The 27,350-nt window shown below is 44.1% G+C and overlaps 1 protein-coding gene across 1 annotated transcript in view; it reads left to right on the plus strand.

Annotated features, from left to right (window-relative positions):
• The window catches only part of patj (PATJ crumbs cell polarity complex component), an 83,434-nt gene extending 57,457 nt beyond the window's left edge, over positions 1 to 25,977 (plus strand). Inside the window, exons 30-48 of the mRNA XM_041041008.1 lie at positions 7,068 to 7,264; positions 8,762 to 8,853; positions 16,236 to 16,320; positions 16,460 to 16,552; positions 16,636 to 16,728; positions 17,873 to 17,938; positions 18,028 to 18,112; positions 18,230 to 18,336; positions 18,993 to 19,076; positions 19,508 to 19,701; positions 19,831 to 19,978; positions 20,195 to 20,281; positions 20,390 to 20,564; positions 20,795 to 20,832; positions 21,062 to 21,184; positions 21,260 to 21,364; positions 22,033 to 22,136; positions 22,235 to 22,358; positions 22,708 to 25,977. Of these exons, the coding sequence (XP_040896942.1) occupies positions 7,068 to 7,264; positions 8,762 to 8,853; positions 16,236 to 16,320; positions 16,460 to 16,552; positions 16,636 to 16,728; positions 17,873 to 17,938; positions 18,028 to 18,112; positions 18,230 to 18,336; positions 18,993 to 19,076; positions 19,508 to 19,701; positions 19,831 to 19,978; positions 20,195 to 20,281; positions 20,390 to 20,564; positions 20,795 to 20,832; positions 21,062 to 21,184; positions 21,260 to 21,364; positions 22,033 to 22,136; positions 22,235 to 22,358; positions 22,708 to 22,854 (2,147 nt within the window). The 3' untranslated portion in view covers positions 22,855 to 25,977. The remainder of the gene's footprint in view (positions 1 to 7,067; positions 7,265 to 8,761; positions 8,854 to 16,235; positions 16,321 to 16,459; positions 16,553 to 16,635; positions 16,729 to 17,872; positions 17,939 to 18,027; positions 18,113 to 18,229; positions 18,337 to 18,992; positions 19,077 to 19,507; positions 19,702 to 19,830; positions 19,979 to 20,194; positions 20,282 to 20,389; positions 20,565 to 20,794; positions 20,833 to 21,061; positions 21,185 to 21,259; positions 21,365 to 22,032; positions 22,137 to 22,234; positions 22,359 to 22,707) is intronic.
• Positions 25,978 to 27,350: the final 1,373 nt, after the last annotated feature.

Raw genomic sequence — 27,350 nt, forward strand, 5'->3', positions numbered from 1 at the left:
TACTGCAGCTGCTGCTGTTTCTGTTTGTCTGCACAGAAACTCTCCTGCCTTCAGTCTGTTGTTGCTAACTGGACCAGTTCAGACAGTGCTGGTAGTAGATTAATGCCACCTCCTCCGGGAATCTGTGTGTGTGTGTGTCTGTGTGTGTGTCTGTGTGTCTGTCTCTCGCTGTGTGTGTGCAGCAGCAGGCTGAGCTACTGTTGCATTGCAGTGACCTCCAGCAGCTACTGCAGCACTGCTTCATCCACACTGAGGGAGGATAACACCGCCTGCTCTCCTCAGCTCTCTCCTCGGTCTTTCTGACCTTCTTACTCTCTTTTCTTTCTTTCTTTCTTTCTTTCTTTCTTTCGACCGGACAGGCGGAGGAAAGAGAAATTCACCACCAAATGTGTTGTTTCAAATCACTGACACAGCTCTCAAATTCCAAACTGTAAAAACCTTTAAATAAATGCAGAGAGCAGCTTCACATGGAGTAAAGCCAGGGAACCTTAAAGCTAAAGATGGAAAAAAATATCACTCTCAGGTGGAGGAAGGAGAAAAGCTTTATCTGAACCCGTCATTTAGTCCAGAGCATTAAGGTCTTTTAATAAACCTTCTCTCCTTTCTCACCTCAGAGTGTTGGAGGAACATTTTTCTTCTGTGGCTGTTTTCTGAAATATCTTCACATTATTGTGTCTACATTAGGGTCGTTCTGTGGATCAATTAGACAACAGGAATAGGATCAGACTACAGAACAATCCATAAGCCTGTAGTCTGCTGATTGATGGTACGACAGGAACAAACTGCAGCAGGGAGTCAGAGATGGAAAGTAGATCACCCATAGAGCTGCACAGCTTTAGAGGAACCTTTGATAGAACGAGCAGGAACAGCAGAGTCGAGGGTTTGTGCTGCTGCTGTTTCACTTCCAGCAGACACACACACACTCACACACACACACACACACACACGGGTAACCAGTGTTTTGGTCCTATTTCACCCTCCAGGGCACATTACTATTACAGCCAGTGACATTAACATCACAAACAGTGAACATGAAGAGGAATGATGGAAGCAGTCACAGCTCAGCTTCGCTTTAAATAAACACAGAGGTGGTTTAGTCTCTGATAAATGAGAGAACCATTTTGAATTTTTACTTCCAGTTTGTCTCCAGGCATAAATGAGGACTTCTGTTTTTATAGTGTGTTTTGTGAGCCCTTCAACATTTCAAATCCCTTATTTATGTGTATTTATAATGTATCTCATTGCTGTTTCTATTTTTATTTTATCTTTGTACACTTTTAAGTTCTTTGGAACAAACCCACAAGTGTTCAGTTCCCTCCGCTGCTCCAGGTGAAGCTGAGCCTTGATAGTCTGAAATACAGCAGTGAAGAAGCGACAGCATCGATTTATTGTTTTGTTTTTCATTATTTCCTTTATTTCCTTTAGGTTAGTGAGTGTTTGGTTAGTCCAGTTTAACCTGCGGAGACTGTGAAGGATCTGAACGTGTTTTACAGCCACAGAGGAAATAAATGAATGAGGAGTGACAGAGCAACAGAATCTTTTGTCAAATAGCTGAGATTTACCACCGACAGAGATCATGAGGAGCTGAAAAATGCTAAGTGGCCTGACAGGAGCGAGTGTGAGGATGTGACTGGGACAAATGTGGGATTTATTTTCTGATTTACAGGTTTCTGATTTCACCTTTTATTTATGGGAAAGTAAAGGCTTCAGCGATGAGGACTCTATTCTCCTTGGATTAATGAGATCTCGGTAGATATGTTATCACAGTGTGTGTATTATCCACAGAGCAGAGAACACAAATGTACGCTTAGATTTTACAGGTAAAATATGAATCTAAAAATTGACTCCAGCTTTTGGTTAAATGCAGTTTTCAAACAAGAATAAAGAAGCGTTCAGGCAGACAGGAGGCAGAGTTTCACCTCAAGTTATTTGTACAAATGAGAGACTGTGCGTTAGAGACTGTGGTCAGTCTGTGGTTATTACTGACTGTGTGGACGTTGGCTGTGCTCAGGCCACAAATACATGAACTAGGTGAAAAGTCAGAGGTTCAGCAAAGTTATTCCAGTTCATCCTGAGGGGAGCATGAACGTCTGAACGTGAACGTGTGAATCACAGTCCATCCAGTTGGTGGTGAGACATTTCAGTCTGGACCAAAGTGGTGGACTCAGTTGCATGATCGTCCCTAAAAATAAAGATTCATCTGAAATTCAGTGGATCAGAAATAGAAAGTCTCCAAAAATCTACGTACTGAAGTAACAGAAGCTCTAAAGTGTAGAGAAGTGAAATGTTTCCCTGAAACACACACAGCTCCGACTCCTGTCTGTGCTTTTCTGTGTGTGTGGAAATGTCAACAGAGAGTTGTGTGTGTGTGTGTGTGTGTGTGTGTGTGTGTGTGTGAGTGAGACAGAGATCAGTGAATCTAATAAGCGTGTCTCACCTTGCCATCACCTTGTTCCTCTGTGCAGAGACATCGTCCGACACACACGCTGACACACACACATCTGTATCTGTACTCTCTCCTACAGTCACTGACACTGACCTTCCTACACTGAATCCTGATCAGTTCACGTCCCTGCTGATCATTTTCTAGACAACACATCAGTGTTCAGATCAATTTCCTTTCGTCCAGTCAGTCACAGAGCTGCAACGATTAGTTGATCAACAGAAAATTTATCTGCAACTATTATGATGATCATTTAATCATTTCAGCCATTTTTAAGTATAAATGCATGAACCCTACCTGTGTGGAGGCGAAGGTTCTTCTGTCGTCAGAAATTTGTTTGGTGTGGTGTTAGTGGCGCTGACAAGAACTAATTAATGTATTTGTTTATTTCTCTTCACTGCTAACAGGTGTGAACAGCGCCACCTGCAGTCAGTGGGTGTTATTTATATTTAGTGCCGCGGTTGTGATGATGTTTGAAGCTTCACTCAGTGAACACGTGTGTTAGAGGGAGGCTGAGTCTGAGCTCAGCTCCTGTTCTCCGAAGTACCTGCTCTTCATACAGGAACATGGGATCAAACAGCTGCTGGAGGTTCACCAGTCAGCCCTGGGTAGAGAACAGTCTGGAAGCTACACACACACACACACACACACACAGGCACACACACACACACACACACACACACACACACACACACACACACACACACACACACACACACACACACACACAGGCACACACACACACATAGACCTGCTGAATTTGGCTGAGCAGCCTCTCATTGTGAACACAACAGCAGCAGAGATTTTAGCTTCCCCCCCAACTACAGCTCCACTGTGTGTGTGTGTGTGTGTGTGTGTGTGTGTGTTTATGTGTGTATGTTGATTTACTGTGACAAGTCACCTTGCTAGGAGCACATATACACACCCACAGACACACACTGAAACACACACTGCAGAGTTTTCTAGAATGACAGTGTTCATCAGTGTGTGACAGACGGACTGCACTGCTGTCAAACACATTGCAGGAGGTGTGTGTGTGTGTGTGTGTTTTACATTCATATGTATGTTCTCAGTTTCTGCAGTATTACCTGGAATAACACTATATTTAGGTGATGACCTCCAAACCAGGCCCACGAACACACAGAGAACCTGATCTTTTAAGCCTTTTCCATGTCTGGGAGCCCTGTTCTTCCACACACGCTCACACATTAGTGTGTGTGTTATTTATCAAACCGTCTCTGTGGCCTGGAGGCTGTGTTTTCCTGCAGTCTGAGGAGCAGTGAAAGCTCCTCTGTGCTGTGTGTGATGGAAGATCAGTCATAACACAGACTGTCAGACAGCAGAGAGAACGAGGGCTTGGTTGTCTCACTGGTCTTTAGTTGTGATTTCTTCTCTGTGGTGTGTTGTAAACACAAACTCAACACTCAGGACTTTGTTTAAAGACCTGAGTGTCATGGCCCACGTCATGGCCCTGGCTGCATCAACATTTTCGTCCTGTGACAGCTGCAGTGTTTAGGTAAAAGCACTGAGGGAACAATTCCTCCATTTCCTGATGGGCTTTTATTTTGGAACATTTTCAGAGTTTCAGAAAGTCCAAAAAGAAACTGATTAGTAATTGAAAACTGTATTTCTGTTACAAAGAGCCTGGACCCAGCGCGTCGCTGTGGCTGTTTCATGTGTTTTTAATCAGCCTGCAGCTTCACAGACAAACCAGTTAGAGGAATAAATCCAGGCTTGGTCTCAGTCTCTTCAGGGATCTGTTTGTGAGAAAAAACTAAATCAACCTCATTCTGTCAAAGAGAAAAAAATCTTCACAGTTTAATGTGAAATGAAGAGAGATCCATCTTCAGTCCTTCATCACTGCTGCAGCAGAATCTTTAACACTGTTTCCTCTGTGTCCTTCATCCAGTGTCTAATCCATCAACTGTACCTGCCACACACACACACAGACACTTGTTTTGTGTCCTAAAACAATGAAAGCGTCAATATGCGAACGTTGAACTCATGAAACTAACTTGTTTACAACAGAGAGCAGCTGTTAAACAAAGGCATTGATCACGTTAATGTTTAAATGTGGATCTGTGCAGTCTCAGTGCTCAGTCTGAGAAGTGGAAGAGTTAAATCTTTGTCTCTCCTCTGAGATGCCCTAAAGTCAGAAATGAGCGTTTGACCCATGAAATCTGTCTGTTTAACCGTGTTACGACAGATTTTCCATCAAACTCATCCACATCTTTCCACGAGCATCACATCATCTGTGGATCAACAAAGAAAACAAACCTCAAACTGGAAAACTTCACCATCTCAGCAGTTTCACGGACCACAGATGTCAAACCTAGCTAGCATTCAGAGTACATTTCTCTATCACATCAATTTTCTGTTTCTCTGATGGATGCTGACGTCTGTTTATTATTTTATACTGACCTACAACATTATTTCCCCTTAAAACAGAAATATAAGAAGCAGGTACTATGTTTCCAGGAAATTATCTGGAAATTCCATAAACCAAAGCGCTGCTTTGACTTCTCCGTCTTTCCTGTCGTCATCATCATCACCTCTCCACGATGTCATACTCCTCCAGATGCCTGTGTGCGTGTGTGCCTGTGTGTGTGTGTGTCTTCATTCCTCATCAATCTCACTCTGTTTCACTCCTCAGTTTCTTGCTCCATCGCTCTTTACATTTGTCATCATTATCTCTCTGATTGTATCTTCGTTGTCTCACCTCACATGACTCCTCCTCCTCCTCCCCCTCTTCCTTTTTCCTCATTGAAAACTATCTTTGTTGGACTCACGGTCACTTGATGGCTACAGCTTCGGTGCCAAATGAAGTGTTAGCATTTGGAGTGTGATTGGAAAAAAAATTAGCTTATAAATGTGTAAATTCACAAATCACACACAGACATATGTTGTCTTCGCAATGTCTTCACACTGTGAGATGAACTGTTGCAGCAAACAAACTACTTCAAAACACATGTTGATATGATACAGTGTGACTTCTCCTCAGGATATCATCATCTCTGGTGTCCATCTTGCAGAACTTCATTCAGAAACCTGCTGTTTTTCAGTTTCCTTCAGTATCACAGTGATCCAGTGAGAGTTGTCTGTTCGTCCATGGGTTCACTGCAGACAGGAGCTGATCGCAGCTGATTCAGCTGCTGTTAATGGGACAGTTTGACCAAATGGAGACAGATACAGAATAAAAACAGATGTCCATGTGCCATGTGATTAAACCTCACTCTTAGCGCCTCTGTCAGGCCTATTGGGTTCATCTGGAGGCTGGACTCAGTTCTGTCCTCTGGCTGAGACTGAGTCCTCTGTGTCTCCTTTAGTTTGAGGTGATTTACTGTGTTTTTCTTTGTCCCGTTTGAGCTCTGTTTGTGCAGATTAGTGCAGTGACCTTTGAATCCCAGAGCAGAGCTTATTAGTGCAGATGTAAAGTGTTCACATCACCTCCATCAGTTAGAAAACACACAGAGCTTCATATCTTCAGGGCAGCAGCTTTCCAGGACCAGAGGCCCATCGCCTTGTCTTCAGCTTTTTATTTCAGGAAAAGGTTACAAACCATGTGACCTCTGAGAGACGGAGAGTAGAAAATATTTTTTTAATTGTACTGAAGGATCTGTCAGACAGCTGCTGTGTTTCTGTGTTAACAGTCTGATCCTCCATCAACCTGAATTTAATCCTGTTTTCTGTGTTTGTTGTTTATTACACAGACTGTTAAACAGCATTTAGTTTGACACCAGATTTAATTCTCTGCCTGTCTCCTCTTCTTTCCTTCCCCTCTCTCTTCTATAATTATCTCCTCACCTCTTCTCCTTCACCTCTTAAATCTTACTCCTGTTTATTTTCTTATCCTGTCTCCTCCCCTCTGGCTCCTCCTCATGTCTTCTCTTTACCTCCATCTCTCACTTTTCCTCTCCTCTCCTCCTCCATTTTTTCCTCCTCTTTATTTTTTCTCCCTTCCACTTTCTTCATTTAGTTTCCTTACTCTTCTTTGTTCTTGCCTTCTTCTCCTCTTCTTGTCTCCTCACCTCCGGTACAGTCTGATGGTCTGATATGAGGAACGGATAAATAACAGGGAAAAAATGTCCTTGTGAGGAAGTCAAACACGGCTTTAATTCCCTGGCTTTAGTCTGTTTGACCAAAACTGATCGATCAAATAACCACAACAGGAAGACAGGAAATCACTTTGTAAGCCTTTCCAGCTGTAGGTAAATTAACAATTCTTGATCATAGATCCTCTGAAAGCCTTTTTTGGCGAGGCATGGCTCAGATAAGCATATTCTCCTTGTGTGTAGCAAACTCAAAAAGTTCAAGTGGTTTTCATCAGTCAAAGTAGCTCCAGTCCACACCTCCGAACTCAATTTCAGAAACGTGACTGGATTTTAAACTTGTATTACTTGTTTTTGAGGCACAGATGTTGCAGCGTACATTGACCTGGGGTGGGGTTGAAACACCTCACCTCACAAACTGGTCTCTGACATCCACTGACCTGTCCATCCCAGATAAATATCCCTCTGTCCAGCCTGTTTCCTCCCAGCTAGATCCGTAACTGAGCTCCACTCATTTTCCGCTGAACCTTCCCTGGGGCATAAATTTAACACCCCCTCTTCAATTTCTGCTGCAGAGCGTTGGTGTGAGCGTTATGGAGACCTGCGGGGGGAGCTGCTGTGCGTGGAGCTGGAGAAGGAGCGGCAGGGTTTGGGTCTCAGCCTGGCGGGAAACAGGGATCGTTCCCGCCTCAGCATCTTCGTGGTGGGACTCCATCCTGGAGGACCGGCGGCTCGAGACGGACGCATCCGGGTCGGAGACGAACTGCTGGAGGTGAGAAACATTCAGATGATTGTCTCTACACTGTGTTGCACTACATTAGAATATCTGATGTTCCATCACATCTGTATATATCACATATCACACGGCTCCTGCTGACACCATGTCTCTGAGTGTTTTATGTTCTTATGAATGAATGAATCATGTAACCAAAACAGAAACTGTAAACGAAGAAATTATAACTATTTTATTTTATTATGACACAGTTCATGCTGCAAAACTGACCTGGAATGATTCTCAGAATAGTTCCCATGAATTTTCTATCAATGAGCTAATCAATAATTGCCACAGGCAACTGCTGACAGCGTCACATAATGGAATATTAAATTAGACCAGATCACTTTACATTACACACAGTATTAAATCACAACAAACCACGACATCACACTGCCTCACGTCACAGCTGTAGATGAGACAACATCACAACATCTCTAGGAAGTCATTATACTAGCGAGTGCGTGCGTGCGTGCGTGCGTGTGTGTGTGTGTGTGTGTGGCGAGGAGGACAGCAGCACGCACCATCTCTCTCTCCATTTGTGTCTCTGCCTCGCTCGCCCCCTCCTCCTCATTACAGCAGTGTCAGAGGCTCCATGAAAAATTGATGCTCAGCTGAGGAAAGGCTGGACAATTATACCACACACACACACACACACAGAAACACACACTCACAACCATTTGCATAAATGAAAGACACACACAGACACATTAGTGCAAAAATCCATATAAACAAAAGGAGAATGCCCACACACACAGTTGACATGTTGACATGAGGTTCATGTATAATAAAAACAGAACAGAAAATTCAAGTAAAAACACAAAGAAAAAGAAATTAGAAACAAGACTCTTGTACTGATTCATTTTGGTTTTGTGTACGTGTCTGTGTGTGTAGATGAGTTATTGATTCAACATTTGGTGCTGCTGGTAGCTTCTAACTGAACTAGTTTACAGCCTGGCAGCTCAATGACCTTTCAATTAATGCCTGTCTCAATTAAATGTGTGTGTCTGTCTCTGTGTGCGTGTGTGTGTGTGGGTGTGTGTGTGTGCACATACGTATTTTTGTAACCTCTATGATCCTGGTCCTGGTGAGGTCTGAGGTCCTGGCAAAGCCATTTTTTGTGAGATAAAGTTTTGTGTGGTCACGTTCATACGGGTTCATGATGATAATTAGGCTCAGGGAGGTCAGATGAGAGGAATCACTCATCAGAGGAGAATGAAGTGGTCACCGAGTTCAGCCTGTATCATAAATGATGAAGTTAGTCTGGAGCCTGTGATCTTTTCCTCTGAGCTGGAGTCAGAGTAGAAAAATAAAGGAAAAGGAAAAATATCTCAAAATTATGTTTAAGTACAGTGTTTGAGTAAATGAACTGAAACGTGCTGACATTATTTAGAGATCTGTGGTTTTAATGTGATGATGTTTTTGATTTCTGCTGAATGTATATTTTTATTTGTGTAAATAAAATAAACAAACAGCGTCTCTCTGTTGTTGTGGCAGATTAACAACCAGATTCTTTATGGGCGGAGTCACCAGAACGCCTCGGCCATCATTAAGAGCGCCGCCTCCAGGGTGAAGCTCATCGTACTCAGGTAGGTCTGCAAGGCATGCTGGGAATTTAAAACAAGCTCATGCATCTGTTTAAAGTCATGGCCTGTGTTTGGCTGTGGGGGTGGGGTTAGGGGGGTGCCTGGGAATGATGCTATTTGGATGAATCTCAGTGGAGTTATATGAGGAGGAAGACCCCCACCCCACCTATCAATAATGAGCTGGCCTGAACCTGTGGCAGGATCAGGTTCTCAGCCCTCGACACAGCCTGAGACCCAGAACCTGAGTTCACACACAAAACTAAAGTCACAGTTTGTGTGAGGTGTGACCTGACATATCTGAGACTTCATGAAGCTTCCAGATGCTGCAGCATCAGTTTCTCCCTATGGAAGGTGTGATTTTACCTGTCTCATTGGTTTTCAGTGCTTTCTCATTAGTTCTTTTCTTGTCTACACCCTGGTCTCTGCTGCTGCTGCAATGACCCAATTTCAGCACGAGGATCAATACAGTTTCATTTAATCAAATCCAGAGAATCGGTGGCAATAAAGGTAGAGGATTCACTGAGGGAATGAAGACGGAGCTGGTGGTGGAGCGTCTGGCAGCCAGTCCAGCAGCTCTCTGCTGGCTGAATAAGATGTTTTCAGGGATGTAAACACACTTTTCACTACTGTGTAAAAGGCTGGGATCTATATTGTGTTCAAAGAAAAGGAAGTTCTGACCAAATAAGTAAAATCACTGTGGAGGAAAAAGCACAGATCTCTTCAGCTCATCATCGGCTCCATCGGCTCTATCAGCTCCGTTGGCTCCATCGGCTCAGGGACTTTTGTTGACGGCAGCAGGTTTGGTGATAATTGAAAAGAGAGTTTCTCTTTTCAGAAACACTTCACGTTCTCTTCTTCCCTGAACACATCGCTCTGTGCCTCTGCCTGTTTAGAGAAACACTCTTCTCCAGTATCATCGACAGTCCTCTCCCTGGCTCTTTTATGTCCTCGTTCTCATTTCAGGGTCACAGCAATGTCCCATGAATCACTGTGTCCTCAGGTCTGATGGTTTTTCACTCATGGATTCTGCCCCTGCATCGTTCCAGGCTCATTAGATTTAGAGCCTGAAGGAGTCAGTTGGTCAGTTAAGGCCTCAGTGTGCTTCAGATGAATGTGATGGAAGAAATGAATGAATGAATATATTTCATCACAGTTTTCATTAACAAAATTAAAGGTGTCCTGTGGAGGTTTGGACACTGGTCCTGGTTTTGTTTGAATCCACAGGCAGTGAGACTCACATCCCGTCACTGGTTTGGAACTGCTGCACTGATGGACAGGAGCTGTTAACGTTCTGTTTACTGAAGGTAAACTCTGTTTTTTCACGTGGGAACTAATTCTGGTCCACACTGACTAACACTCAGCAAGCTCTGGAAGAAGAGACAAAATGTTGTTGCCATCTCCAACTAGACTAAGGTCATTTTTAAAGCTTGAGAAGACGGATTCCCTGGACCCCACCAGTTCAGGAAATTGTAAGTCACATAGACACACGCAGATATCCTTGCAGGCAAAGACCACACACTGTGCAGAAGCAAACAGCTGGAACAACAGTCAGATTGTGTCAAGATTGTGTCTCGGGCTGTAACCTGTCATTGAGCTTTCACTGAGCATCTGTAGAACATGATGCACTCAGACAGATTTCTCCGTGCTGGAAGTATTAACCTTGACTCATAGGAAACAGGCTGGGACTCTGAGCTACAGACAGCAGCTTCCTGAAACTTCAAAGTCCAAATTAAAACCTGCCGTCTGATCTGAAGGAAGAATCACAGGCAGCTGAGACTAAGCTTAGTGTTTGGCGTCAAACTGCCACAAAGCTCTCGGTTTAAGACGCCGCTGAATTTGGAGTTGATGAAAGCCAGCAGGAGGAGACAGTCCTTCACTTTAAAAGACAAGTCCTTTGAGACGTGAGCGGAGCCGTGGACGGGGAATCTCTGCAACAGAAGATTAAACTCTGTGGGCCCTCCTCCTCCCCCTCCACTGCAGAAATGAGCTTTCTGCTGCAGGGATTGATTTGCAGCTTTGAAGCGAGCAGGTGTGGTATATTTTACCAAGGTCTCATTAAGGCCAAAGCCTCTCATGTCAGGCCGGGTTAGCCTCTGTGTCAGACTGAATTTAAACCGCAGGCTGACCGGGGACTCTGCTACCACGCACGAGACAGGGAGGACAAGGACACTCAAGTTTCTCCTTCTTTTTACCTGCACAGTTTATCCATGGGCATGATTTCCACAGGGTCTGGGGGGGGACACACCCTGTGAACAGTGTTTTTACTGTTCATATACACTCATAGATGAACCGCTCATCTGAGTCTGCTCCAGTTATCACCCCGCTCTCAGAGCAGCAATCTAAACAAGCAGCAGGTGGTGCAGTCCGAACTGGATGAACCTTTCTGCCCTGAGGTTCGCCTTTCATATTCATATTTTACTACAGAATATTGTAATATTGTAGTAAAAACACTGTAGAACTGAACACCGCAGATCCAGGCATGTAACAGAGGCTTAACTGGAAACAGCAGCATGAATCACATCATCAAAAGCCAGAAAACATTAAACACAAGGTAGAGGTTTGAGGATGATTCCAGGTGAGTGTGTGTGATGTGTGTGACTTTCATCAGCTCAGTGTGTGAAGCAGAAATTGAAAAGCAGATTTTAGCTCTGATATAAGAAAGTCTGGGAAAGTTATCTTTGACAATAGTATAAAAAACTGGTCAACAGACCACATGTTAAGCAGCGTTAAAGCTCCACTGACGTGATGTTGGTGTTCACGTTTTCAGCAGAAACATCAGTGAACTCAGCACAGACACGTCATCACCACGCCATCACTGATATGTTGAACTTGTGATCAGTCAGTTTCTTATTTCCACTGATGAACCTCAGTACAGTGTTTCCTCTCTTTTAACTCTGACTTTTGTCCCTTTTGCTTGTTTTTGCCAAACAAAATAAACAGGAAGCTGATTGAAAAAAGATATTTGACATTCCCTGTGATTAAAATCTGATGTTTCATTGCTTCAGGATCTGATGTTTGTCTTAGATAGAGACTGACATGAATATTTATAACTTTGCAGTAAAGACTGACTGTTCATTTAATAAGAGACAGGATGAGAGTCTGTTAGGATCAGTCAGACAGCAGGCGCCAGTGGATCCCCCTCGCATGTATGTAGGTTGTCTTATACCTGGGGATTTGAGTGTGTAGCTCATGTGATGCAGATGTGAACCAGATAGATGTTACTTCATGCAGATTATTGCAGCTGAGAAAACATCAAATCTGAGTCACCTCACAGAGGGAGGCAAAGATATTCACCAGGACTCGTTTCTGTGAGATGATGATGGTTGGTCCATGTGCAGTAAAGCGGCCTTCACTCTGTCTGTTTTACAGCAGAGAAGACGTTTGACATGTCCATAGATAGATAGATAGATAGATAGATAGATGATAAAGTACATGATAGTATATAGTATATGATAAAGTGCATGGATTTCCGACTTTTCAAACTTTTTTTTGTAAAAATGTTGTACAATATGTTTTTTCATGGTTACAGTAGAAGAATGCAGTGATGCAGTGCTCGCATACTTTGCAGTACACATTCCTGCTCTGACAACAATAGATGACTCATCAGAATGAGTATTTGTTGAGTCTGTAACGAGCCCTGCAGCTTCTGTGCGTCCTCCGTCTGACGAATGGAGACAGATGAGTGTGTCAGTCCAAAATGAGACTCTGCTAAAGACCTGCGTCTCTCTGACTGATGGGCTGTTTGTTGTGTTGAGGCGTCAGGATGAAGGTGCTCATGAGACGCCCGCATGTCAACGCGTAATATAAATCACCATCACAACAGGTCATTACAGCTGTTAACTGAGCTGTAAGCGTCACATCAGGAGTCATCTTCTAGTCAGTGCTGCTGAAAACTCTTGAGATGATGCAACTTTAGTTTTTGTTTTTGACGTTTGTCATCATTTATCATCACGATCTGCATTTACCAGCAGTCAAGGAAGCAGAATGTCCTGGTTAGTGCCCAAGGCGCAGCTGATCATCTCCTTCACCAACATTTAGTTGACACATGTTGGATGTAAAGTCTTTTAATAGTGGAGCGATATCAGCATCAAGCTGTGTTTGTCTGACGGGTCTGATCGACACCACTGCTGTCTGTCACATCCTGACAGAGATGGAAAGGGGTGGGACGACAGGATCCACGGCCGATGCTCCCCCCCAAGTTTGAACCGAACACATGGGGTAAAAACCTTGTCCTGGACTCATCTGGCCTCTGAAGTGAAGTGTATATTTATTTGTCATAGTTCTGGGGAGACAAGACCTCACAGCTGAGTCCAAAGGACTCAACTCAAGTGTCACAGCTGTTATGTTAGAAATGTTAAACCCTCCCTGAGCTTTGTTCAAGCTGCTCCTGGATGGAAAAGGCAGCGGTGGAGTGTTTTATAGAAGTGACTCAGCAGAATTGAGTCTTCAGCTGTGTGCAGACACTACGGTCAGATACTGTTCACATCAGCAGGGTTTGACTCGTGTCTGACACTCAGCCCCTCTCTCTGAAGATGAATGCAGAATGAATCCAACAGGTTTTAGAGGTAAAACTCCTCGACCTTATGTCAGATTCCACCTGCTGTTTGAGAAACATGGCTGTAAAAGCAAAGACACACATCCACACAGTTCCAGGTCAGTTTCTCACATATCGTTCATCAAACGACAGAAGAAAGAAACCATTGGTTCTGAATTTATATCCTGATGAAGGTTTCCCAGAGAGGATCATGTAGCTTTGTATGAATTATTAAATTAAATTAAATTAACTTCAACTATAGACATTAATCCTTAAATTTAATCTCCCGTTTTATTAAAACGTGGATTAGATAAATTATTCAGTTTAAGTAAATGAATCATTAAATTTTCAGAACGCAGTTTAAGAACAGATTGTAGGTTTTTAGGAGCATCCAGTGCTCACAGCCTCCCTGAGCTCCTGTACTCAGCAGACTAAAGACTCCGCTCTGAACACAATCAGGTGGAGCTGATCTCTGATTAGGTCTGAACCCAGACCGTGTCTTGCTTCCCATGATTCCCTCTGTATGTCAGATTTCTGCAGCTTGTGTTCAGTCCATGGTGGATCTCACCTGGAGTTCACTGCACTCTTTTCTCTTGTGGTGATGATGTGTTTCTTTTTTTCTGGCGGCTGCTGATTGAATCCAGTCGAGGCATCGGGGCAGGAGGACACGGCCGCTCTCGCCGTGTTCAGCCAGGTGACAAAATCTCGTTAAAGTCATGTCCACGGGCCTCTGCTAAATGATTTATCTCTGGATAAAGGTCGCCTCTGCAATGAGCAATGGTATGTCGGCGGGGTTGGGAGCCTCGCAGCTCATCGCCATGGAAACAGAAACGGTTAACTGTCACCCTGCCGGCAGGATGTCTGACTTACTGTGCGATGATGTTCACTTTCCGAACAAACAATCATTGTACTGAAGAAGTTCCGCAGAACGGAGACTGAAAACAGCCACAGAGAACTGAAAGTTTCACACACCTAAAGTACAGGTTTAACTATCTAACACTAACACAGATCATTCAGCCTGATTTCCAGGACTTTACTGTGATGAGGTGGAAACAGGTTGAACTGTATCGTCTAAGGTTCAAAGCTGATTTGAAGTGTGGATGTAAAACTACATCACCTGCTCAGGTGTGTGATGGCCCAGAAGCTGCAGACTGACGGCTTCTATCTGCTTCTGCTGGTGAACTCTTCTCCTTTTCTTTCCGTTTCATCTTTAATTTAAGTCTTTAATGTCTGTTTTTTACTGGATTTGATGTGAAGACAAGGAGCTCATTATCTGACCATTTATGCTTTTACAAGGGAACATTTTTATCAGACTGAGAGACTGGAGATGGTATCTTGAGACAGAACAATAGATAATATCTATAATCATAGTCTTTTGATGGAGAACAGCTCAGTGCATCATCTCAGCCCTGATTTCCTTCCTCATCCAAACACAAGATGTCAGCACAGATGTGAACACCTCCTGACAGCATCGACAGGCTTTTCCACTTCCTGTCTGCTGACAGTAAACACAGCACGAAGAGGCACGAACAGAAAAGACCTGTTTTTATCAAATGTGATAATGTGAACTGAAAGCCCTCAGTGTGTTACTGCTCTGATCAGTATTATCTGTATTTTAGTGACCTGACCTTAACCATCACACGCAGGTGCTCATGTTGATTGATGCTGAAATGTTTGGGTGGATCTCAGTTCCGCCCTCACGGTTGGATTGACAGGAGCTCTGAGCTCCAGAGTAAATATAAAAACACAGTGAGGACCTTGCTCACTCTCACTGTGACTGCAGTGTTTTGGTCTGGTGTGATGTTCATCTGGAAGCTCCACAGATGGCTCCATTTAGTGCTGATGCCTCAAATCAAACGAGCCGGCTTCAGACGGCTCCGTGGTGGGTTTCAAGTGTCCTGATGGTGGATTCGTACCATATGCTGCCATGTAGCAGATGTCCCGGGTGCTCGGCTCCAGGTATCCTCTCCCTCCTGGCCTCCTCCCCGGTGTCCGGCAGCAGACTTTGGGGGTGTGTTGTTGGTTTAGCGGTTTTCTGCTCCGTTACCCAGGAGGCTTTTGTTGTAGTTGTTGAGATGCTGATATGATTAAATCTAATTTCCCCCACAATCCCCCTTCAGTGGGGCCCGGCAGAGCTGTTTCCAGCAGACCGATGTTTGACTGTTAGTGAGAGTTTAGATTACGGTGATGTTCCCATCAGGAGCTTTTAGTGAGTCACCAGCTGCTGGGAGGCAGGATATGGGAGGAGGGAGAGGCGGAGGGGAGGGAGGAAGAGGCTGCTATATTACACTGTTATATTCCATTACCTTTAATCAGCTGTGTGCACACCTGCAGCAGAGATGGCATGTTTCCACAGGGACCGTGCTAAGAGCTGATGGTACCTCTGTGGAAACCTCCCTGTCTGTGCGGCCTGCCGACCAATCAGCTCATTAGAACATGCTTGGTGACGGTGGCTTGTGGTGGCCTATCACTGTAAAGCAGCACCGTGAACATTATTCAGAACAGCGACAGTCAGGAGAATGTTCCTCATTCAAAAGAACATCACTGCAGTCTGTCACTTTGTCCAGTTTATGTTGACACTGCTTTTGTATCAAGAACAAACACTGTTACTGTTACTGCAGCTGCGTGTCTGCAGTGCAGAGGAGCCACTGCAGGCTGCAGCTCTGATCCACATCTGATCCACATCCATCTGACAGGAACATCCAGCTGACATATGTTAGACTGGAGGTGTGTGTGCGTGCGTGCGTGCATGAATAATAGACTGAAGAGATGAAAATGTTTCTTTTTTCTCTCTCCCCCCCCCCCCCCCCCCCCCCCCCCCCCCGTCTCCATCCCCCCTGCCCCCCCATAGAAATGAAGACGCTATAAACCAAATGGCAGTCCCCCCCTTCCCAACTCCCCCTCCTCCCCCTGTCCTGAGCCCCGTCAGCCCTGAGGTAACAACACACAGTTCAATACAAACATACACACACAGATACAGATATATGACTAAATGTAATATGTGGACAAGTTGGAGGGTGGAGGACGGTCAGATGTACAAGTGTGTGTGTGTGTGTGTGTGTGTGTGTTATGCAGTGTATACCTCCAGCTACTCCCGCTGTCCCCAACACCACAGATGGACCCCGACCCCCTGACAGCCTGACGCTCCACCCGTCTCTGGACACACTGGTCAGTCTGAACCTGCTACAAAGAGACCTGAGAATGTGTTGGTAGTAGAACATGTGTAAACTGATCTGTGATCTGTTCGTCAGGACAAGACGAGCGATGAAGCTGAGCAGAACAACAGGAACAGAAGCAGCAACAGTGCTCCCCAGAGTCTGAGAGAGGCCGACACCTTCAGGAAGGTACTGAGCTCTGAACACCTGTGTCACTCACAGCGTTACACTGTCAGGGTCTGTCAGGAACCGTCATTAATCAGATGATCCAGTTAAAGTCTGTCACCACTCAGTCCACTCAGTTCACTGTGGGACCTTCTTTACACAGGTGTGTGTCTTTCTACACTAGTCCCCATCAGTTCAGATTGTCACAGGTGGACTACAGTCAGGTTCTAGACACGTGTCAAGGATAATTGAAGCAAACAGGAAACAGCTGAGCACAGTTTGGAGCCACAGCAGAGAGTCTGAGTGACTGTTTTCACTCTGTCATTATGGATTATTTAACATAGATTGATGGTAAAGTGAAGAGTTCTGAATATTTCCTGAAGCCGGAAGCTTTTGCTTCATGTGACCTGATGTGTAGAAGACTTTGTCCTCCATGTCCAACATTGGACAGGAGAAAATACTGAACCTCTGTCAGTTCACATGCAGGTGTTTATGTGAGTAACAAGGTTTAAACACAGACTTAAAAGGTGATGAAGAAAAAGGGTCATTATGTTTAAGTTTTATTTGAATGTCCACATTTTTATGGACATAATGAAACTGGGAATCATCAACAACCAGTAGCTCAAGTTGACAATGATTCAAATGACTGTCTATGGACTTTGTGCTTATTCAAACATGCATGAAAAAATGTTGCCTCAGAGCTTTGAGACCTGGTCTGACCACTACTGGACGTTTCATGCTGGACTGTAATATTCAGCCATAGACATGCATGTGCTGAGTGAGTGAGTGAGTGAGTGAAACATGTTACCTTTGCTCACCGGTGTGTGTCAGTGTGAGTTCAACAGGAAACAGTTTAAAGTTCACCTGGTTACTTTGTCAGAAATTTGCATCGTAGCATCAGATGAACTTTACTCTGAGTACAGCTGTACTTCCTGTTTGTTGTAATCAGGCGATCTTATACAATCAGGTCATTGGCTGATCGTAGGAATCATCAGTCACTTTAATGACAAACAGACTCTCCCTCAGTGTTTTGTTCCAAAGATCCCATAAACCTGCTTCTACTGACCGAACCAGGACATGAACACTTCTCCTTGACCCAGTCTGTGTGTGTGTGTGTGTGTGTGTGTATGTATGTATATGTGTGTGTGTGTGTGTGTGTGTCCTGCAGAAGCCAAAACTTGCAGAGTCTCCAGAAAATGAGCTGCAGGCCCCGGGGGCCTTGCTGGAGCAGCAGGTAGCAACAAAATCACTGAACTTACATCTTCAGACAAATAATCATAGTGAAACAGCTAATCTGATCTGTGTGTATGTGTATGGTTCCAGTCCTGCAGGTCATACAGCAGCTCCAGTAAACAGACAGCAGCATCTCCTCCTCTGATCAGCCCCGACCTGCAAACCGCCAACAGAGGTACAAACACACAAACACGTCCTGAGGTGGAGACACACACAGATGAAGCTGGTCAAACATCAAAGCATCATCACCACTCTGATATGAAGTCAGTTACACTGATTATCTCCCTCCCAGACCCGTCATGCTGTGCAGTGGTTCCTGGTCAGGAGACGGTGTTGGAGATCTGTAAAGGTCGATCAGGACTGGGACTCAGTATAGTGGGAGGAAGAGACACACAGCTGGTACTTACACACACACACACACACACACACACACACACACACACAACTTCAATAGGAAACTCGCAGCAAAAATGAAAATATAAAAGTCACAATTAATCAAAACAAAACATCAGGTGGCCTGTTGTTTGACGCCTGGATGCTGAGACACTGATCACATGTCCCTCAGTCATCAGGGATCGTACATAAAATGTCACAGAAATGATCTTAAACTCTCAAAATTCTACATGTTGTACATTAAGGATTAAAACCAAGTCTTCAGCAGCCTGAGCAGTGAAACCAGGACCGTATTCACTGAACTGGACCAGAGAGAAGGAGAGAGAGCTTCATCAGCATCACACTGCTCAGTCTCCCAGTTTCTGCTGATGAATGCTTCATAAAACAGAAGCTCAGTAACAGTTCATCAGCAGAAACACACACACACACACACACACACACAGCTGATGTACAATCTCACATTTAGTTCATCACATTCAGTCTGAAGTAAAATGATGATTTTACATTAAAGAGCCAAGTCTCAGCTTTAATCTGAGCAGGGTTACGTCAGTGCACAAAGACCTGAGTGGGAGATACAGCCAAAAAATCTGTAACTGTCCAAGTACTTCTGCACTGTACCTTCTCTCTCTCTCTCTCATTGTTTGTCTTTGTCTCTCCACCAGGATGCCATCATGATCCATGAGGTTTATGAGGAGGGAGCTGCAGCCAGGGACGGGCGACTGTGGGCCGGAGACCAGATACTCGAGGTTCGCACTCAGGCCACTGATGGAAGCACTGTTCTTACTGCTGCTGTGTTATTATGTGAAATTACACTTGTCACCACTTTACTGCTAATACTCATTTACTAGTGTTACTACTGTAACTAGTTCTGTTAAAGCTGTAATACTGCTGCTGGGTATTCAGCTATGTACAAGCAGTAATACAGAATTATACTGATATAAGTAGTGTCCAGTGTAAATATTGATTGATCTGATTTGATTCTGTTATACACTCACAGACTCGCTGCAGCACAGATGGATCAGTGGCTCTGATATGATCTTCACTGCATCCTGCTGCAGGACAGATGGACAGATTAAACTCATTCATCACAGCCTGAGCAGTGCAGACAATGTCTCCCTCTGCTGGACAGACACTGATCATTCATTAACTTCTGATGCTTGTGTGTGTGTGTGTTCAGGTAAATGGTTTGGATCTACGCGGTGCGTCCCACGAGGAGGCGATCGCCGCCCTGCGTCAGACACCGGCGAAGGTTTGTCTGACAGTGCTGAGGGACGAGGCTCAGTACCGAGACGAGGAGAACCTGGACATCTTTAAGGTGGAACTGCAGAAGAAGAGCGGCAGAGGGCTGGGACTCAGCATCGTGGGGAAGAGGTGCACCTTAAACAGCAATACAACCAAGACACAAATACACCTGCACCACCTGCAGACACTCTCTGTTACTGCTGCATGAAAATAATACAACTATGTGTGTGTGTGTGTGTGTCTGTGTCTGTGTGTTAGGAGTGGCAGTGGTGTGTTTATCTCTGAGGTGGTCAGAGGGGGCGCTGCTGAGCTGGACGGTCGTCTGATGCAGGGAGATCAGATTCTGTCAGTCAATGGAGACGATACGAAACACGCCTCCCAGGAAACTGTGGCTGCCATACTGAAGGTAACACACACACACACGCACGCACACAAGACTTTTATCCATGGTTGTTGTGGTTTGTTCAGAGTCTGTTGCTGGTTCCTGATGAAGTGACCCCACTGACTGACTGACATGTAAAACCATGTGGTGTTAACACATACACAGACTCTAATGTGTGTGTGTGTGTGTGCGTGTGTGTGTGCGTGCGTGCGTGTGTGTATGTGCGTGTGTGTTTTGCAGTGTGCTCGGGGTCCAGTTCTGCTGGAGCTCGGCCGACTCAAAGCTGCATCCTGGATCTCATCCAGACGCAACTCACAGGGAAGCCAGGTGTGTGTGTGCGTGCGTGCGTGTGTGTGTGTGTGTGTGTGTACACGCGTGTATGTGTGCGCTCCCAGATGAAAGGATGTACATAAACACTCTCTCCATTTCTTTCAGATGAGTCATGTGAGTGGGAACAGCTCAGGTGTTGTGGCCCCGCCCCTCACACAGACTCCAACCTCGTCCGACCCCCCGACCTCCAACCCTCCAACCACGACCTCCCCTGGGCCCCTCAACAACAACAACATGAAATCCACACCTGACATCACTTCCTCCTCTGCTCACAGCACAGGTAGAGAACACCTGACTGGCTGCAGAATAAATAATCCAGAAATCGATAACTGATATTGATAACTTTGATTAGAACTGAAATGATCAATCACAGCTTTTTCTGGTGTTTTCACCAGACAGAAATCAGCTTTTAATTCTCACTGGTTAATTTTAATCAAGCTCATTTTTCTCTTTTGTGTGTGTGTGTGTGTGTGTGTGCGTGTGCGTGTGCATGTGTGCGTGTTTGTGCAGGGGTAGATGCAGGCATCCGTACAGTGGAGATCACAAGGGTAAAGTCCTCACACACACACACACACACAGCTCATGTTAATGTTTGGTCTAACTGGAGTCAGTCAGCAGGTGGTCTGACCTCTGACCTCTGTACCTGATGATGTCAGCAGCAGACAGAATTGGTTCAGACTTTTCAAATCTTTGTGTTAAACTGAGTCCTTCAGAAAGTCCACACAACCTCACACAACCCTTTCTCCCCCCTCCCCTCTTTGTCTCTCCCCCTCTCAGGGTGTCAATGACTCCCTCGGGGTGAGTATAGCAGGGGGGAAGGGCAGCCCCCTGGGTGACATCCCCATCTTCATCGCCATGATTCAGGCCAACGGAGTCGCCGCCAAGACGCATCGGCTCAAGGTATGAGGAGCGATGAATCATAGTGTGTTAGTTTGTACATGTGTCTGTTGGTCTAACAGAGCTGTGTGTGTTCAGGTGGGGGACCGGATCGCCAGTATCAACGGTCAGTCTGTGGATGGTCTGTCACACAGTGAGGTCGTCACCATGCTGAAGAACAGCTACGGAAACATCAGCCTGCAGGTACAGGAACACCTGTTATTTTTATTATTATTATTATAGTTGTTCTTGATTGTGTGTGTGTGTGTGTGTGTGTGTGTGTCTGTCTGTCTGTCTGTCTGTCTGTCTGTGTCTGTCTGTGTTATCAGCGTGGTCCAGCAGGTTGCCTGTGACATGCAGGACTGGCCTTTATGCTAATAAAGCTTTTATCAGCCTGCAGCAGACAAACACACACACACACACACACACACACACTCACACTCCTCTTTGTGACCTTTCAGTGTCTCTTTTCCTTCCTGTATCTGAACACACTGTCTCACTGAGATAACACACTGACTGTCACCAGGTGTTTTCAGTGGGTCTCTCCTTTAGTTTGTTTCTTTAAGTTTGTTTGTTTTGCCCAGAAAGTTATTATCCTGACTTTCAGTCCAAAAACACTGGATCCTACATTTTCCCTGATTGAACTGAGTGTTCACACGTTACTCTGACGGTTGTAGTCACAGATCCAAACGAACTGTTTAAAGCTGAATGAACTGTATTTGTGTTAATGTTGGATTTGATTTCCTTTCTGACGTCGTCACCGCAGCATCGTCCTCCACACATCATATAACTGTCTGCACAGGTTGAGGAGGACTAACCGGGACCAGTTAACTGATCCATGTAACATGTCTCAATGTGTGTGTGTGTCTCAGGTGGTTGCAGACACCAACATCAGTGCCATCACCACTCAGGTGGAGAGTTTGTCCAACAGCTGCAGTCTGTCAGCCAACACTGACTCACTCACAGCAGAGCCAGAGTGAGTCCACACACACACACACACACACACACAGAGGTGTACAGTATGTCATGACAGGTAGTATTAACCTGCATCTGACCCCCCCCCCTCCCCTCCAGGGGTCCGCGGCCCCGCAGCATCAGTCTGGAGAAAGGCTCTGAGGGACTCGGCTTCAGCATCGTGGGAGGATTTGGCAGTCCACATGGAGACCTGCCGATCTACGTCAAGACCGTCTTCAGCAAGGTCAGAACCTCTTTGAACTTCATACAGAGACAGGTCAACAGGCTCCACCTGCTCCTTTTAGTTGTTTTTTGAAATAACTAAAATAACTGAGCGTGTTATTTCGTCAGTCTGCTTCATATGACCCAATTTGTCTCAGCATCGATAAAGTTTCAGGCCAGATGTGTCGAGCGCTCTCCACATAACCAGATAAACAGGTGTGAACAGCGCTTAATGCACTGATGTTTAAAACTCACCGGGACTCGTGGTGTGTAATGAATGTTACTGTCTCGTGGGGGCACTCGCATGGTGTGTTTTGTTTGTTTGTTTTTTAATGGATAGCACCATCATCCCATGTCCATGTGCGTTTCAGGGAGCGGCGGCAGTGGACGGGCGCCTGAAGCGAGGCGATCAGATCCTGTCGGTGAACGGAGAGAGTCTGCAGGGGGCGACACACGAGCAGGCCGTCGCTATCCTGAAGAAACAGAGAGGAACTGTCACACTGGACATCCTGTCATAACACACACACTACCACATGCACACACACGCACCTGCATGCACACACACATATGAATTACCTGCACACGCACACACATGAACACAGGAGCTCCTGTGACATGTGACAGTTCATGATCTGAGAGACGGGAAGCGTGTGATGCCTTCAAAACATGCAAAAAAAAGGAACAGCATGAGACGGTGCCAACGCACACACGCACACACACACACACACACACACACACACACACACACACACACACACACACACACACACACACACACACACACAGGTGGGTGAAACCACTGATGTCTGACACATTGAAAACCTCTGCATGGCCAGCATGAGCAGAGTTTCTCAACCTTGGGCTCAGGGCTACATGTGGGGCCTCTCGATGTGCAGATGGGGTCATGAGAAACATCTGACGTGTTGATGTATGTTGGAGCCTGATCTCTGCTCCCTGAAGGTTGTGATGAGATTCTCTGTTGGTTTCCTCTCAGTTCCTCTCCTCTTTGTCTCGTCGCTCTATGTTGTTACACTACGCTGTTAAGGCCTCAGAATAGGTGCAGATTTCTTCTATGGACCCTGCTCACAAAAAGCAGGAAGCTCTGTGGATTTTTACGTTGGTTGGACAAAACAGCATTTGATTTGACCACCGTGGATTCTGGGAAACAAAGATGGACATTTTCACTTTTTCATGACATTTCGTGTACCAAGCAATTGATCAATATTACATGATAATGAAATTAATCAATAGCTGCAGCTTACAGTTCATCTTGTGGGAACATGAATGTCTGAATGTTGTGAAAGTCCATTAAATAGATGTTGAGACATTTCAGTCTGAACCACAACTGTCGACCTCATCACGGTGATCATGCCTGTGCAGGTTTTCATTACTGATCCATCCAAACTGTGGAGATTTAAGACGAGTGTAACATTTGGACGCGGTGTCATAAGTCAGAGAAGGTTGAGAGACTCTGTTGGACCTGCCACTGATTCTGAATCGAAAACAAAAGCTTGGTGGTGATGAAGTCAGATTTAAATCCAGTCTGCGCTCGTTAACACAGCCTGACTCTGAGGGGACTGAGGACTGAGGGACGTTCGAGTCATGGATGAAAAGCTCCTGTTTATAATCCAGAAAAACAAAAGGGAAGCGTTGATGAAGAGCTGAGATCTTTGAAGCTGTTGCACACGTTAGCTTAGCATTTCCACTGTGGTAAAAGACTGGTTAGCTGTTAGCCACTGAGTCGCTGTTCTTTTGCACATGGAGAGTGTGACACTGGTCCTTCTACAATCTCATCAACATCTGCCGTCATCAGTGCACTATCAGAGCAAAAATTATAGCTTATTAGGCACCGCATGTGGTCAAAAGTATGTGGACGGCTGAACACCCCCTCCATATGTTACAGTGTGATTGAGACATCAAGTGCTATAATCAGCTGACGGCCTCCACTCGTCTGGTTTCAGTCTTTCCACCAGATGTTGAGGGAGCTGCAGGGATTTGATCCTGTCATCTGAGACACCAACGTGTCCTGTAGCACTAAGATTTTCATTCAGTGGAACAAGAGCACCGAACAAAGAGAAAAGCACAGCCCTGTCCACATGCTTTTGGCCTTTCAGTGCAGTTTGCCTTTTTGGGATAAGACTGCTTATCGATTCTGATCACTGTAGTTGGTTTGTTTGAGTAAAATTACAAACTTTAAGAAATGTATATTAATATTTAACATTTAAAAAATGATCAACAACAGATTAAAAAACCTGACACTTTAGGTCCCCCTGTTTATCCAATAATCACAATATGATCATATAATAATTGCTTCATTTATCAATAACCAGAATATACAGATGCAGTAACTGGTCTCTAACAGACTGTGATGCAGCTGCTTGTTACCAGCTCTAACTAACATTAATAAACACTTACACATGTTCTTATAGCTGCTCGCAGCTACATCCCAGTCTGTTTGGATGCTTTTATTAAATATTTGATTACTGCTTTTTGCTAAATAGAGGGACTTAAAGTGAAGGGTTCCCTAATATTAACATTGCAAACACTTTACAAATGACTTTAAAGTTATTTTCTTTGCTTCACTTTGTGTCAGTGAAAGTACATTATGAGTTCTTTTTTACGTTAGTTCATGAAATCCAGGTGAATCCAGGTTTAAAGGTCCTGCACATAAATGTTGTCAGTGCTTCTGTCTAATCAAAGCTCTGCTCAGTTTGAAATCAGGATTTATGGATATGGTAGCAGTTTCCCCAGGATGCGGTGATGCAGATGTGTACTCCAGGGTTTGTTGTGCACTGTGACATCACCAATGGACGTAGCCGCTGACAGACAGCAGCATCCTTTCACTGTTGTATGGTTATCAAAATGTTCCTCTAAAAACATTATACACACAAACATTACAAACTTTGTCATCAGATTTATGATAAATCAGAGATTTCAGGTGTTAAATTGTCTAATTTAGTCAAAAAGCTTGTCAGTCTTACTTTAACGTGCCATCATAAAAATTTCAGTGGTAAGCATTTAAACTACAAACTTCAATTTTTCTTCCATTGTTATTCAGTAATGAATCCACATGACACTTAAATGAACATGATATAAATAAATCTTACATACTGCTGTGACTCTCAGGGCTTGGAGACGCCCTGTCGCTCCTGGCAACAGATACAGTGTCTTCCACTTGACTGTTTTTTGTGGAAATGATAAAGGCATGAATAAAAGCAACAGACAGACACTGAGTGAAAACCTCTGGTTCAGTTTCTTCCTCAGACTCATGAAGATGACTTCAGTTTCATTAATGTGGCCTGGTTAGCCTAGCTTAGCGCAAAGACTGGAAGCAGAGGGAAACTGTTAGCTCCTGTACATCTCCTGCAAGTATTAAAGAATTTTAATTTGTAATTTACAGATGAAAATTAAAAACTGATGAATTTCTGCCTTTAAGTCACTTAATTAAGGTTCACATTATGTGAGGTGGCTTTGTTACTTGGTTACAGGGATGACTCCAGATTTAGGGCTAATTAATGAATCTTAATTTTGTCTGCAGTGATTAATATTAAAGCGATTTCTGAATTTTCACTGATAGAAAATTTGGGGAGTATAAAATGAGAAGAGGCTTTATGTGACTGGGTAAAATTCAAGCCCTTAAACCAGGAAGAAAACCCAGTGGAAAGTCCTCTTAAAAACCCAGAAAAATACCAAAATTGCTTTATTATTAATGGGTGAAATTAATGTTATTTTAAGGGTAAAAAAGCAAAATTGTTTTGATTAATTGATCACCTTAAATTTAATCGGGAGCTCTGTTGATTATTTGCTGGTTTTAGATTCTCTGATTTGCTCGTTCTCTTTTCTCATGTCACAATAGACTGAATCTCTGGGTTTTTCAAAGACGTCATCTTGGGCTAAACAATAATGAAAATAATTGTTAGTAGATCAGATAGATTTTAAACTATTGTATGGTTTGTGATAGTTTCCCTCTGCCTGCTTCATCTCACTGTGTTTTATTGTGGATTCGTCTCTTTAAACCTCTGATCCAACCAAATCCCAGCTGTTTATGTAAACTACGGTTTGTGCTGATGTTTAACTTTTGTTGATAATCTAAACAGATTTGAAGGGATTCAGATTTAATTTGTGGATTTCATGAAATGCTCACCGAGCCCGACAGAGAACACGAGGATTTGCCACAGTGTCAGACTGTTGCTTTGAGCCTCACGTTACAGTGTGAGGGTATTTGTGGTGAAGTGTTTTTTTTTTTTGTGTTGTGTTGTGTGTGGTATCTGCTATGACACCACAGACATATCACAGGTGAGAACGTTCTGTTCAGACTTCCTGTTTTTATACATATCAACCGAAAAACTTCATGTTCAGATTTTTGTGTCGGAATATGTATCTTTATTTTTCGTACTTTATATTTGGAGATGTCAAAACAGATTTACTGTAATTTATTTTTGGATCTTGCTGGAAATTAATTTTTTTTTTTTTATTATTGTGCCATCCATCCATCCCTCTGTCCATCCATCCATCCATCTGTCCATCCTGTAGCACCTTTCAGAGCTTAGACCTGGTCCAGGACTTTGCTGTGGCTCATGAACCTTGTTTCGAGAGGAATGTTGAAAATAGAAACTCTGTGGAAAGTTGCCAGAGAAACTTTAAAATCCAGCCTGTGATTTAAATTGTTTGGATCAGGTCCTGATACTCGTATTTATTATTTCTATTACTGTAACAAAAGTGAAGTTTATTGTGAAAGAGAGTGAAGTTTATTGTGAAAGAGAAGCCACACATGATTTTACAGCTCACAGACTTTATTCTATGATCATTCCTCATTAAACACTGAAAACAGTTTGATCCACCTTCATCTGTCTGTTATCACATGATTTTTAGGTGCATTTGTTTTCTACTCCAGCGTACCTGTTATGGATTGGACTAACACACTTCTTTACCTGTCTATTTTCCAAATCACACAGTGAAGCAGGAGACATGGTGACGTGGTGATAAATCCCTGTAGAGCTGCTGTACCTGAGCT

The sequence above is a fragment of the Toxotes jaculatrix genome, chromosome 6 (assembly GCF_017976425.1).
Source record: "Toxotes jaculatrix isolate fToxJac2 chromosome 6, fToxJac2.pri, whole genome shotgun sequence".
Lineage (NCBI taxonomy): Eukaryota > Metazoa > Chordata > Actinopteri > Toxotidae > Toxotes > Toxotes jaculatrix.